The sequence below is a fragment of the Neltuma alba genome, unplaced genomic scaffold (assembly GCF_004799145.2).
Source record: "Neltuma alba isolate B1F8T4 unplaced genomic scaffold, ASM479914v2 tig00003493_pilon, whole genome shotgun sequence".
Classification (NCBI taxonomy): Eukaryota; Viridiplantae; Streptophyta; class Magnoliopsida; order Fabales; family Fabaceae; genus Neltuma; species Neltuma alba.
In genome coordinates this window covers 69,730-81,970 of record NW_021633301.1, presented here as the reverse complement: position 1 = coordinate 81,970, position 12,241 = coordinate 69,730, and the positions used below count along the sequence as shown (strand labels likewise).

General features: G+C 36.5%; 1 protein-coding gene across 1 annotated transcript; it reads right to left on the bottom strand.

The window, feature by feature from the left end:
* Positions 1–742: 742 nt before the first annotated feature.
* LOC114741713 (probable folate-biopterin transporter 4) lies at positions 743–12,026 on the bottom strand. Its single transcript, XM_028929963.1, is given in 8 exon segments — positions 743–1,353; positions 6,984–7,121; positions 7,217–7,414; positions 8,736–9,054; positions 9,057–9,187; positions 9,932–10,153; positions 11,072–11,199; positions 11,848–12,026. Coding segments are annotated over 8 exon segments (1,479 nt in total). The 5' UTR covers positions 11,929–12,026; the 3' UTR covers positions 743–1,091.
* Between the last annotated feature and the right edge of the window lie 215 nt (positions 12,027–12,241).

Genomic DNA, 12,241 nt, shown 5'->3' with positions numbered 1-12,241 from the left:
CATTGGCAAAAAAACTTAATTATTACGTCACCTGGTTAATTAGAAAATTTGACCAATCCAACCATTTAAATTGTAACCCGCTAACCTTTCTAGTTTGATGCCTAATAAGACTTTTAAAATATTGCTTTTTAATAATGCGAGTGACTGAACTTTCCTAAAAATCACATTTAAGAGCTCAAACATGAATTTTAAAAATTTCAAACTGACTTTTCTTTCATAAAAATATATCTAAATATGAATTGTATTACACCCACCAACTTTTACTCTAATTCCATTTTGCAAAATTCAATTAAAATAAAATTCACTTTTACCAACATTGATGGGTTTAAATGCTTTGTTAGTGAGACGGAGAGGCAATGCATGCTCTCACACGTTAATAAGTTTACGCAAAAATACCTACCTACCTACCTACTATATACATGTAGAGAGAGAGAATCGGCCTATACATATACAGACGCCTGTCCTGCACACGACTGGGATTCACTTGCTTTGTCATTGGGTTTGTTCTTTAATTTTCCGGGCAAGTCCCGCGGGATTATGCAGGGGACCTATAAAATATTTACAAGCCATGTAGCTCACATGCCAGACACAGGACACTGCTAACATGGGCTTCCATTTATGTCAGGCTAATTAAAAAACATCCATTAAATGTAAAAAAAAGAAAGAAAAGGGGGAAAAAAATTTCCAAGCGAAGATTAGAAGTAGAGAAAGATTATCCATATAATTGGCAGAAGATCTGAAGTCAATACAAAGGTACATTGCTTCTCAAATTGAAGCTTGATTGAAACTGTGAGTATGACCAGAGGCAGATCTAGCAAATAAAAAATATCACTATCTTGACTATTAAAGTTGGGCCCCAACCAGCTTCCCTATCTTACATGTGAATTGTTGACAAAAACTGTTGTCCAAGGGCATTTACAATGATATAGTGAGTGTAATTCTCAACGCGTATACTGTGTTATACTGATCATATCAGTAAGTGTACCCCTAAAATCCAAGCCTACATCTGCAAAAACTTTTAACTGTCATATAAACCTTGAACAAATCAAGGGAGTAAAGCCAACCCCATTTTGCTCTGAGGCAATCATACTCTATGCCAATATCCCTGTTGCTTCCTTTGGAATCAGAAAGAGAAAACCAATGGGCACAAAATTGCAGATTGCATGAATAATGATGCCAAAGAGAAGATTGTCAAATGATTGTGAATCAATGTTGAGTACCGAAGCCAACCCAGCACCCACAAAAGACCCCAATGTTGACCCTAAATTATTTATTGACATGAAGAGAGCAAATAGAGTCCCTTCTATTCCAGGAGGGCATAGCTGTCCAGATAAGATCAGGAAAGGCATGAACCTGCATTTCATGCAAAACAGGCTAAGAATTTGGGACTTATCATGCCAAAAAAAGGAAAAAAAAGGAAGGGAAAAAAAGAGAGGGATCACTTCATATATTTCCTGCAACAAAAATTCAAGCCATGCAATGCACGTGCCTATGAAACAAGAAAACATTGCATGCATTAGGTGAGCAAAAATATGAGATAAAGTACTATGTAGAAATCCCTAGATAGAGAAGTTTAAAAAAAAAAAAAATCACTCGGTGGACCCCGTATACAAGAGTTTGGATGCCAAACATTCATGACTACGAATGTAAGCATGTCAAAGGTGGACTCCACCAGAAAAAGTATCTAACATGTTTAGTGTCTTATGACTTATAACGATAACTTTGATCTGTGAAACTTTTATAGATATGTACCTAAGAATTTCTCAAATCAAACATCTTGAATCCTCAACTTCTAAGCTTCTAGTGTAAATTTATATTATTGGAAGACAAGGCCCAAGCCCAATAAGCTGTGTTTTATTTATCAATTTCATTCCTTGTATTTAGATTATTAATCTGATTAGGATTATTAGTCAGATTAGAATAGATTTCTTTGATTCTCTTTTTATCTTTGATTTACCCTAGCCAGTTATATATATTGTACTCCCTGGCTTCAGAAATATACACCGAACATTATTATTACTGCCTCTAATTCCTCATGGTATCAAAGCACCGAGAGAGAGAGAGGATAGAAGTCACGGTTTTGACTGCGACTAAAATCAGTCTACCTGGTTGCACGAAGATACGTCGACAACCGAGGCACTGGGCGCGTCTTCGTCTGGCATTAGGACCGAGTAATTGTCGCGCTGAAGCACCGAGTAACTGTCGCACTGAAGCACGATCATAATCGTGCAATCCAGGCAAACCCAACAGAGCAATTTGATCGGAACGGAGAATTCGACTGAGACTGGACTGACCTGTCGATCAAAGGCACGATCGTAATCGTGCAATTTGGATTCGACTGAGACTGGACTGACCTGTCACACAAAGGCACGATCGTAATCGTGCAATCTGGTGAACCCGACGTGAATAAGATGGATTCTAGAGAATTTCCGCCCTTGTTTGGCACAATGAGGCGATCTTCATTTGTGTTTACAGCAGGTACAGCATCGTCTACTTCTTCTGGTTCGAGCTCTTCCGCGTCAAGCTCTTCTGCATCGGGTTCTTCCTCTTCAATGGGAATAGAACCTGGTATGACCACCGAGACACCACAGATGCTTGTTACTCACAAGCTGAATGGAAGTAATTATCTACAATGGTCTCAAAGCGTCCTGATGTACTTACGAGGCAGAAGAAAGGAAAAATACATCACTGGAGAGGCTCCACAACCAAGTCCTGATGACCCAAAGTATGATACTTGGTTTGCCGAAAATAATTTAGTAATGACCTGGCTATGTAGTTCCATGACAGTAGATATCAGTGAAGGCTATTTGCTTGCTAAGACAGCAAAGGAGATATGGGATGCTACAAAAAGAACATACTCGGCTATGGAGAATATTGCTGCTCTGTTTCAAATCAAGAAGTTGCAAAGGGAGTTGAAACAAGGAAATATGACAGTGACACAATATTATACTGCTCTCACACGTTTGTGGCAGCAGTTGGACATGTTTGATGTCCATGAATGGAAGTGTAGCAGTGATCCCAACTGTACAGGGAGCTAGTCGAAAAAGAAAGAACTTATGAGTTCTTACTTGGTCTTGTTGACGTGTTTGATGACGTAAGAGGAAGAATTATGGGAATGAAGCCGCTGCCATCGCTATTCGAAGCATTCAACATGATCAGGTGTGAAGAAAGCAAAAAACAACTCACCTTGAGTATATCTGCACCCTCAAAGTTCAACGTTAACAATACAAGGCAACAATGGATTGGAACAGAGGGGAAAGAAGAATTCCAAAGGATGGTGTGATCATTGCAACCAAAATGGTCATACTAGGGACATGTGCTGGAAATTACACGGCAAGCTAGCAAATTTGAAACAAAAACGAAGACCGGAGAGTGGGGGGTACGTTGCAACTGCTGAGAATGAGGAGAATGTAGAAACTCTTAGCCGAGAAGAGCTACAAGTACTCAGACGAATCCTTGAGAAGCATAATAACTCGACCTCTACCCCTAAAACAAATTTGGTAAAGTTAGGTAATTCTATTATAGCCCTAAATGCCATGGTAACCAGTGAAAATACTTGGATTGTTGACTCTGGAGCTACAGATCATATGACGGGTAATAAAGCTTTGTTCAGAATTCTAAAGTATTGTCATGATGAGAACCTTAAAGTAAAAGTTGCTAATGGAATCTTCTCTAAAGTCTGTGGTGTTGGAACAGTCGAGATTTCGAATAACTTAGAATTACAGAATGTTTTATTTGTCCCAGCGCTTGCATGTAATTTACTATCAGTGAGTAAAATAACTAAAAATCATCACTGCCGAGTGTTTTTTGATGAAACCAGGTGTGTTTTTCAGGATTTGACAACGAGGAGGAGGATTGGTATTGCTAAAGAATGGGACGAACTCTATTATCTTGAAGGCTCAAGGATCACCAATAAATATGTGGGCAAGGCTTTGTTCAGTTCAAATTCTTCATATAAGGATGTATTATTATGGCATTCTAGGATAGGCCATCCCAGCTTTGATTATATGAAACACTTATTTCCAAATTATTGAATAAAAGTTCAGTTCCTTTCTTTTGTGAAACTTGCCAATTTGCAAAACAAACAAGAACTTCCTATCCCAAACAATCCTATAAACCAACCACACTCTTTACCTTAATACATAGTGATATTTGGAGACCCGCAAGAGTTAAATCAACCTCTATCGCTAAGTGGTTTGTAACCTTTATTGATGACCACACTAGAGTGACTTGGGTATACCTAATGAAAGAAAGATCGGAAGTGTTTAACATTTTCAAGAGTTTCCACACATTTGTGAAAACTCAATTCCAAGGGACAATCAAGATATTAAGAAGTGACAATACAAGAGAGTACCTCAGTACAACCTTTAATCTCCTTGACCAACAAGGAATCCACCATCAAACTTCATGTGCATACACACCACAATAGAATGGGGTAGCTGAACGAAAGAATCGACATCTCCTAGAAGTCACTCGAGCCATTATGATTGCTAGGAATGTTCCAAACCTGTTTTGGGGAGAAGCTATCCTCACATCAGCCTATCTGATCAATAGAATGCCCACAAAAGTACTCAACTACCAAACTCCCATCCAAACACTTCTTGAAACCTACCCAAATTCACCCCTAGTTTCAGACATTCCCTTGAAAGTATTTGGATGTGTAGTATATATACACCAAGATGGGGGCAACAAACTTGAACCAAGAGCTCTAAAATGTATCTTTCTTGGATATTATCCTACCCAAAAAGATTATAAGTGTTATTGTCCCACAACCAGGAGAATTTATGTTACCAAGGATGCCGTATTTTCAGAAGAAGATTCCTACTATCCCAAGTTGCCCATTCAAGGGGAGAATTATGATACTGAGGAATGGTTAACTTTGGATGCTCCTGCAGTGAAAGAGTACCCAAGACATTTCAAGAGGCTATTAGTAACTCTAATTGGAAACGGGCCATCAATGAAGAGTTGGAAGTATTAAAACAGAATGAAACGTGGAAAATCACGGATCTACCCCCAGGAAAGAAGACCGTAGGGAGTCAGTGGGTTTTCACTATCAAGTACAATCCAGATGGAAGCATAAACAAATATAAAGCTAGACTTGTGGCCTGAGGATATACACAAACATATGGAGTTGACTATTAAGAAACCTTTGCTCCGGTAGCTAAGTTCAACACCATTAAGGTTCTTTTATCAGTAGCAGCAAATCTGGACTGGCCACTTTATCAGTTAGATGTGAAAAATGCCTTTCTAAATGGGGACCTCAAAGAAGTATATATGGAGATACTTGCAGGCTTGAAGAACCTGACAAATTGCTCAAAGGTTTGTAAACTCCGGAAATCATTATACGGGTTGAAACAATCCCCTAGAGCTTGGTTTGGAAGATTCTCGACAACTATGAAAAAGATGGGATACTCACAAGGGCAATCAGATCACACACTATTCATAAAGCATGCTAGTGATCAAAAAACTATCCTGATAGTGTATGTAGATGATATTGTGATCACAGGAAATGATGAAAGTGCCATAAGAAAGTTAAAGAGATCATTGGCAGCTGAGTTCGAGATGAAAGATCTGGGACAGATGAGGTATTTCCTTGGGATGGAGATTAGTAGAACCAAACAAGGAATAAATGTCTCTCAGAGAAAATACACACTGGACTTGTTGCAGGAAATAGGAATGCTTGGAGCAAAACCTATAGAAACTCCCATGGAAACTGAGTGCAATTTAGAATACAAGAAGGATGGGGTACCAGTTGACACTGGAAGATACCAACAGTTGGTAGGAAAACTCATTTATCTGGCTCATACACGGCCAGATGTAAGCTACGCTGTGGGAGTTGTAAGTCAGTTCATGAATCAACTGCAAGAACAACATATGGAAGCAGTGCACAGAATTTTGAAATATTTGAAGATGAATCCAAGAAAAGGGTTATTCTTCAAGAAGGGAGGATCTAGAAGAATAGAGATTTACACAGATGCAGATCATGGGTGGTCTTTGCTAGATAGGAGGTCCACTACTAGATACATCACTTACTTATGGGGAAATCTGGTTACCTGGAGAAGTAAGAAGCAACCAGTAGTTTCCAGAAGCAGTGCTGAGGCAGAACTGAGGGCACTAGCCGTTGGGATCTGCGAAGGGATCTGGATAATTAGAGTTCTAAAAGAACTAAGACTAATGCATACTGGACCAATAAAGCTTTGGTGTGATAGTAAGTCAACCATAGAAATGGCCCTAAATCCTGTGCATCACGACAGGACGAAGCATGTGGAAATTGATAGACACTTCATAAGGGGAAAAATTAAAGGTGGTATCATTGACCTATCCCACATCCGAACAAAAAATCAAGTGGCAGATTTGTTTACTAAGCCATTACCCAGAGACTCATTTGAAGGATTAAGGAGCAAGCTGGGAATGGTCGACATCTACTCACCAGCTTGAGGGGGAGTATTGAAAGACAAGGCCCAAGCCCAATAAGCTGTGTTTTATTTATCAATTTCATTCCTTGTATTTAGATTATTAATCCAATTAGGATTATTAGTCAGATTAGGATAGATTTCTTTGATTCTCTTTTTATCTTTGATTTACCCTAACCAGTTATATATATATAACTGTACTCCTTGGCTTCAGAAATATACACCGAACATTATTATTACTGCCTCTAATTCCTCATATATACAATTACTAAAGAAGAAAAATGAGTGGAACAAAACAGAGCAAGATAAATATGCTAACTTTGTAGCATGGTAAGGTTAGAGTCATGAAAATTGAGAGAAAATCGTCATGTTTATTTATCGAAATTATTCATATTATATTAGATGAAAATGTGGTGCAAATGGGGAAGCATTGCGATCAAACAAATTGATAAATTAAATGCTTTTGCAAACTTAACTAAGTTTTGCTTAGAAATAACCTCTACCTTCCCAGCAGAACACATCTTTTAACAAAAATAGGGAAGAAAACTTCAAAGAGGAGATAAAACATACTTAAATTGATTGATTGCATCACCAAGAGCGGAACCCCAAAGTACCATAGTCTTGTCTGATATTCCATATGTAATGCTTATCCTAGAGACCACAATGATTTGCTGAAGATTCACCAAGGACAAACCAACATGAGCACACCTGTAATCAAAATTAAGAAAATGATAATAATAATAAGCAATTGAGCATCAAAATGAAGATCAACCTCCAAATAGTTATGATCCTTGTCTGTTTACATGAGAATTCTTCTTAATTTCATGTACTTAAAGTGGTGATTGTAAATGAAGGTTCCCAACATAAGTCCAAGCCATCCAAACACACGTGCAGTTCCCAGGAAAGATGCTTGCAACTTCAGAACTTCCGTTTGATAGTAGAACACAACTGTTGAAAGATCAGGATTGATAACATGGGCGAGAAAAAACCAAGACATTGGTCTGTCCATCCAATACAAAATAAGGATTAGTACCTACTATGAATAGAAGAAAAAAAGACAAGTCGTATTGTGACAGTAAATTTATAGCAAGAATTTTGTTCACCATGCAAGGCCCCCCAATTCCCCACACGCAAAGTAGTAAATTGCAACTGAAAAACACCTTCCCCTATAAAAAAAAATGCAGGAATGTGAAAAAAAAAAAATTCAATTCACGGATATTTTTAAATAGAATATGCTTTACTGTGAACAAACTACGAAGGGACAAAACAATGTGTTATACGCAGCATGTTAAATTTCACATTGACAAGTTTGTAAATGTTAACATTTCTTCACACTTCACATTTTTTCAGATTATTGTGATTGCTTTGAAACCTCATTAACAAAAAGATATAAAAAGGATGCAGGACAGAGGGAAAAAATATTTAAGAAAATAAATATTCAAAAATTCTTTGCCCAGAGAATCTATGTATAACATAAACAAGGAACATTGTTCATGAGTCATAATCAACAACAGTAGCAACAAGCAGCTTTTTCCCACTAAGTGAGCTAGCCATGTGAATAGCACAACTCTATTGTGCTCTACAAATGACTAAATCTTTGGATATACTGTTAACCAATAGGTCCCATTCAATAACTTTATCAAGTCTCTTTGGTCTTCTTCTATTCTTCTTCAAATGACTTAAAACCATTCGTTTTGTCCTCGTCACAGACCTTACTAGCGCCTCCAATTGACTTCTTTCTATATGTTCAAACCACCTCAAACTATTTTCTACCATTTTCTCTTCAATAGAAGTCACGACAACTCTTCCTTCTCGTACATATTTATTACAAATCTTTTCTTTTTCTTTTATGACAACAAATCCATTTCAACCTCCTTATCTCTGCTACCCCCAACTTTATGTTTTGGTTGTCCTTTTAAAGCCCAACATTCAGTACCATATAGCATCATTGGCCTTATAGCAATTTGATAAAACTTCCTTCTAAGCTCAAACTCCAGGAATACACAAGATTCACACTAGTTAATCACTAAACTGAAGCATTTAAGGCTTTTTTTAAAAATTAAAAAAAAAAAAAACTGACAAAAACTAAACAATCTCAGTCCACTCAAAAATTAAATTACTGACATGAAAAGATAAGATACTCCCAGATGTTATGGAATAATATTTTTCTACTTTCAGCTTAAAGGAAAAGGCAAATTTTCAGGATCCAGAAATATCCCTCTAATTATATAATAAAACTTAAGGAGGAAGAATGCCCTCAGAAAAGATTGTCATATGGTTGGTGTTGACAAAACCCTAGATCACATAAATTTGTCAAAGTACCTTAATATCATCGGCTGTCTGAAAGCACAACACAAATCATAAATTGCTGCTTTTATAGAGTGACACTGCTTTAATGTCAAGGAATCATCTTTTTGAATGATATCTGATTTTCTGGTTCTTACAGCCCAACTTTTGCTATTCTTTTTCCCCTTCTTTCTTCTTTTGACACTTCTGGTATACTTTTTGATGAAATGACTATCTTCATCTGATGTAATGACATTTGAAGTTGAGACTCTTGAAATAGAATTCTCTTGTAAACTTTTGCCATCGATAGGCTTCTCAACCACGAATTGGCATGATATTAACTGAAAGGTTGGTATACAGCAAATAGAAGAAAAATTATATCTATATGTAAATTGGATAATACATATCCTCCTAACAAACTACCACATATGCCTCCCAAAGCCATTGCCATCCACGACATTAACTGAAGATCTCCAGCGAATGAAGCCCTGACCAAATAATACAAGCACAGCACTTAATCAAAAAGTGTTTAAATAAATATGAATCAGAAATTGGTTCCTCTAACTAAATGGTCCTCACCAAAGACTAGTCACAAGCATAGCTAACAATCTTCTCCCATAGTGGAATCAACCAATTTGTTATTTCTTATCAAATGAAAATTCAGTCAAAAGTTTTTAATTAAAACTTTGGCTTGCAAACATAGATAGTCCCCACCAATTTTTTTTTTTTTTTTTTTATACAGTGCGTACATAAGATTTAAAAAATGTTAGGTTCAGAACTATAGATAAAATTGTTTTTAGAGGAAGCTCCCCTTCAATAATTCATTATATTGAGCGATTGATACTTCCCATACTAAATCAGAGGCCAATCCAATGCAATCATAGAGGATTGAATATAAATATTGCATTTAGATGAAAGGAGAAAAAATTGTTTGAAACTGTGATTTGTGAGTGTAAATTTACACATGACAGAGAAATAATACAAAATCTCACACGTGAAAATTTCAAACCCAAAACTTTGGCGTAGCTAATTTTTATTTAGGAGTTAATTTACTGTCACCCCATTCAATATCCTTTCCAATCTTAAATCTTCTTTTTCCTCATCAATTCTTTGGTGATTAATAATTGATATTCACAGCTTTGGTTATATATTTTTTTGCATGCACATAATACAGCATATGGAAGTTCCTTTGGCAAATGCCTTAGAAAGAAGAAATCAGCATATAAACATACTGATCATATCTTGTGGCCTCCGCTATCATTGCATCAACCACAACATCTGCCATGGCTGAGCCCAAGTTTTGCACAGTTAAGAATATCATCAGATGCCATTTTGAATCCCTAGAGGTTGAATTTGAGCCTAAAATAAGCCACGGAACTAGAGAGAGCACAGTTGCAATTACTAGGTAGGGAATTCGTTTTCTTCTTCTAATTGGTATACAGTCAGACAATATTCTGCATAGCAGCAAGCAAATTAGATTGTAAGGAAGCGACACAATTGATGTAGTAAACATAAAGGCACACATATACACAATTAGAATAAGTAGAAGCTTTTAATTCTCAAGATAGTTTAGTAGGTTGAAGAATGAATCTAACCTGCACTAGTATGAACTATAAATGCCTGTTGAAAAATTAAAGACATTTCTAAATGAAAAGAAGTACATAGACATGGATTTTTTAATAGCATAGATTCAAAATTTCAAAGAGCAGCCCATAGATCAGCCACAAAAAGATTATTTTATAATTTTTTAAATTTATAGTACACTTCTATTAATTCCCCAAAATTTTTCTCCCTCCTTTTCTTACAATTTTTGTCCAATTACCAAATTTCAAAATAACTGTAAAATGAAAACTTACCTAAATTAAAATTACACTACATGATTTTATTTTTCAAATTAATCCGCATTACATGCTTCTTTGTCAACCAACTGCCAACTCTAGCATAACCTTCCCAATTAATCATGACCCTTTGGCACCACTTACAGAAACTTGGAGTCAACTAACTTACTCTCACTATGACTTACCTACATTTAAATTTATATCCTAACTTATTTTTTCTTTCTCCCAACTCCTTTCTACCTTTCTCTTACTAGAAATCAAGATAATTTCTATGTCATTACCTGCTTGGTTGGAAAAGACGATAACATTAACTTGACACAGAGTTCTGACTGTTATGGTGCCAGATCACTTCCAAACAAAGATATAATAAGCATAAAAGAGAATGGAAAAGAATTATACACGTTGACATTAAATGTAGTTCCCTCCTAGGCAATTGCAAATTAGTTATTGTACGCATGTAAAAGTCTTATTTTCAGTGCAAGTTATTTTATGTATCAAAATTCAATAACAGATGAAGCATCCAATGAACCATACCCATATAATGGTTTAACGCTCCATGGGAAAAATGCTACAGAAGATACATATTGAGATGCTGATGGCGACAATTTAAGTTTATCTTTCAGCTGGTAGGAAATTGCCGTCCAGACAAACGACCTGAAACCCTGCATCTGAAGAGTTAATATAGTGACAGTGTTGAAGAAAACTGGAAATTCAAATTTTGAAAGTATCCTCGTAAGAACATTGTAGAAACTGTAACTTCATAGGATGCTTTTATATATAGAAATTCCAAACCCTTCTTTTTATAAGGGGAAAATATAAAGATAAATGGCGACTTTACGTGAAAATGTATAGATATTAAAATATGTAGACTGAAAATGCTTTATGTCTGTAAGGAGTAGTGGTAATGCAAAAAATAGAACCCCAACACTTTACTATCGGGAGACAGATACGAAGTATGTGAAACCTAGTGCCAGTAACCTAAAAGCTAAGAGCAGAGCAGAAACACAATTTATACACGAAACCAAGCTCACGAACATTGAGAAGATGAATTGTTTCATTAAGGAATTGTAGTTGACAACAAATGATTAGGACGCAGATGAATCCCTACATCTAATTTGTTTTATGAAAGAACCCAAAAACTCGAAAAATAAGAGAATGAACCGCCCACCACTCACTGCGGCAAAACTCAACATTTCTTGAATATTCAAATACTTAGAAGATTTCTGAAAAAAAAATGTGAACCTAGCCATGGATCCTACTCGAAAAACCAAATATCATCAGGAAAGCCATGAAGGATGCAAAATTGAAACCTGAGTGAAGTAAATCGAGCATATCAACCAAAGAAAGGAAGCCCCAAATGCGGCTATTAACCGCTTCGTCCATTTGATCATCTTCGAAAAATCCCCCACCTAAAATTATACTCTTTTCAAACTTCTGCTGCTCTCTCGCGAATATATTCTATGCGATTTTCTGGCTCCCTGGTTCCGCTGATTTGCACTGAAGCGATGGGGTTCCCTCCCAACGGTATCAACCCGGGGGCGTTATATCCTTTTGACATTCGTATCCCATTGCCTGCTCGCAGAAATCGAGTGCAAAGAAATATGCAATTTTAATATAAAGGGACTGTCATGTAATTTCAACTTTACACGTCCCTAAGTCGAACCAAATGTTGCCACATAAGCCATCGACCCCACGAAGATTACA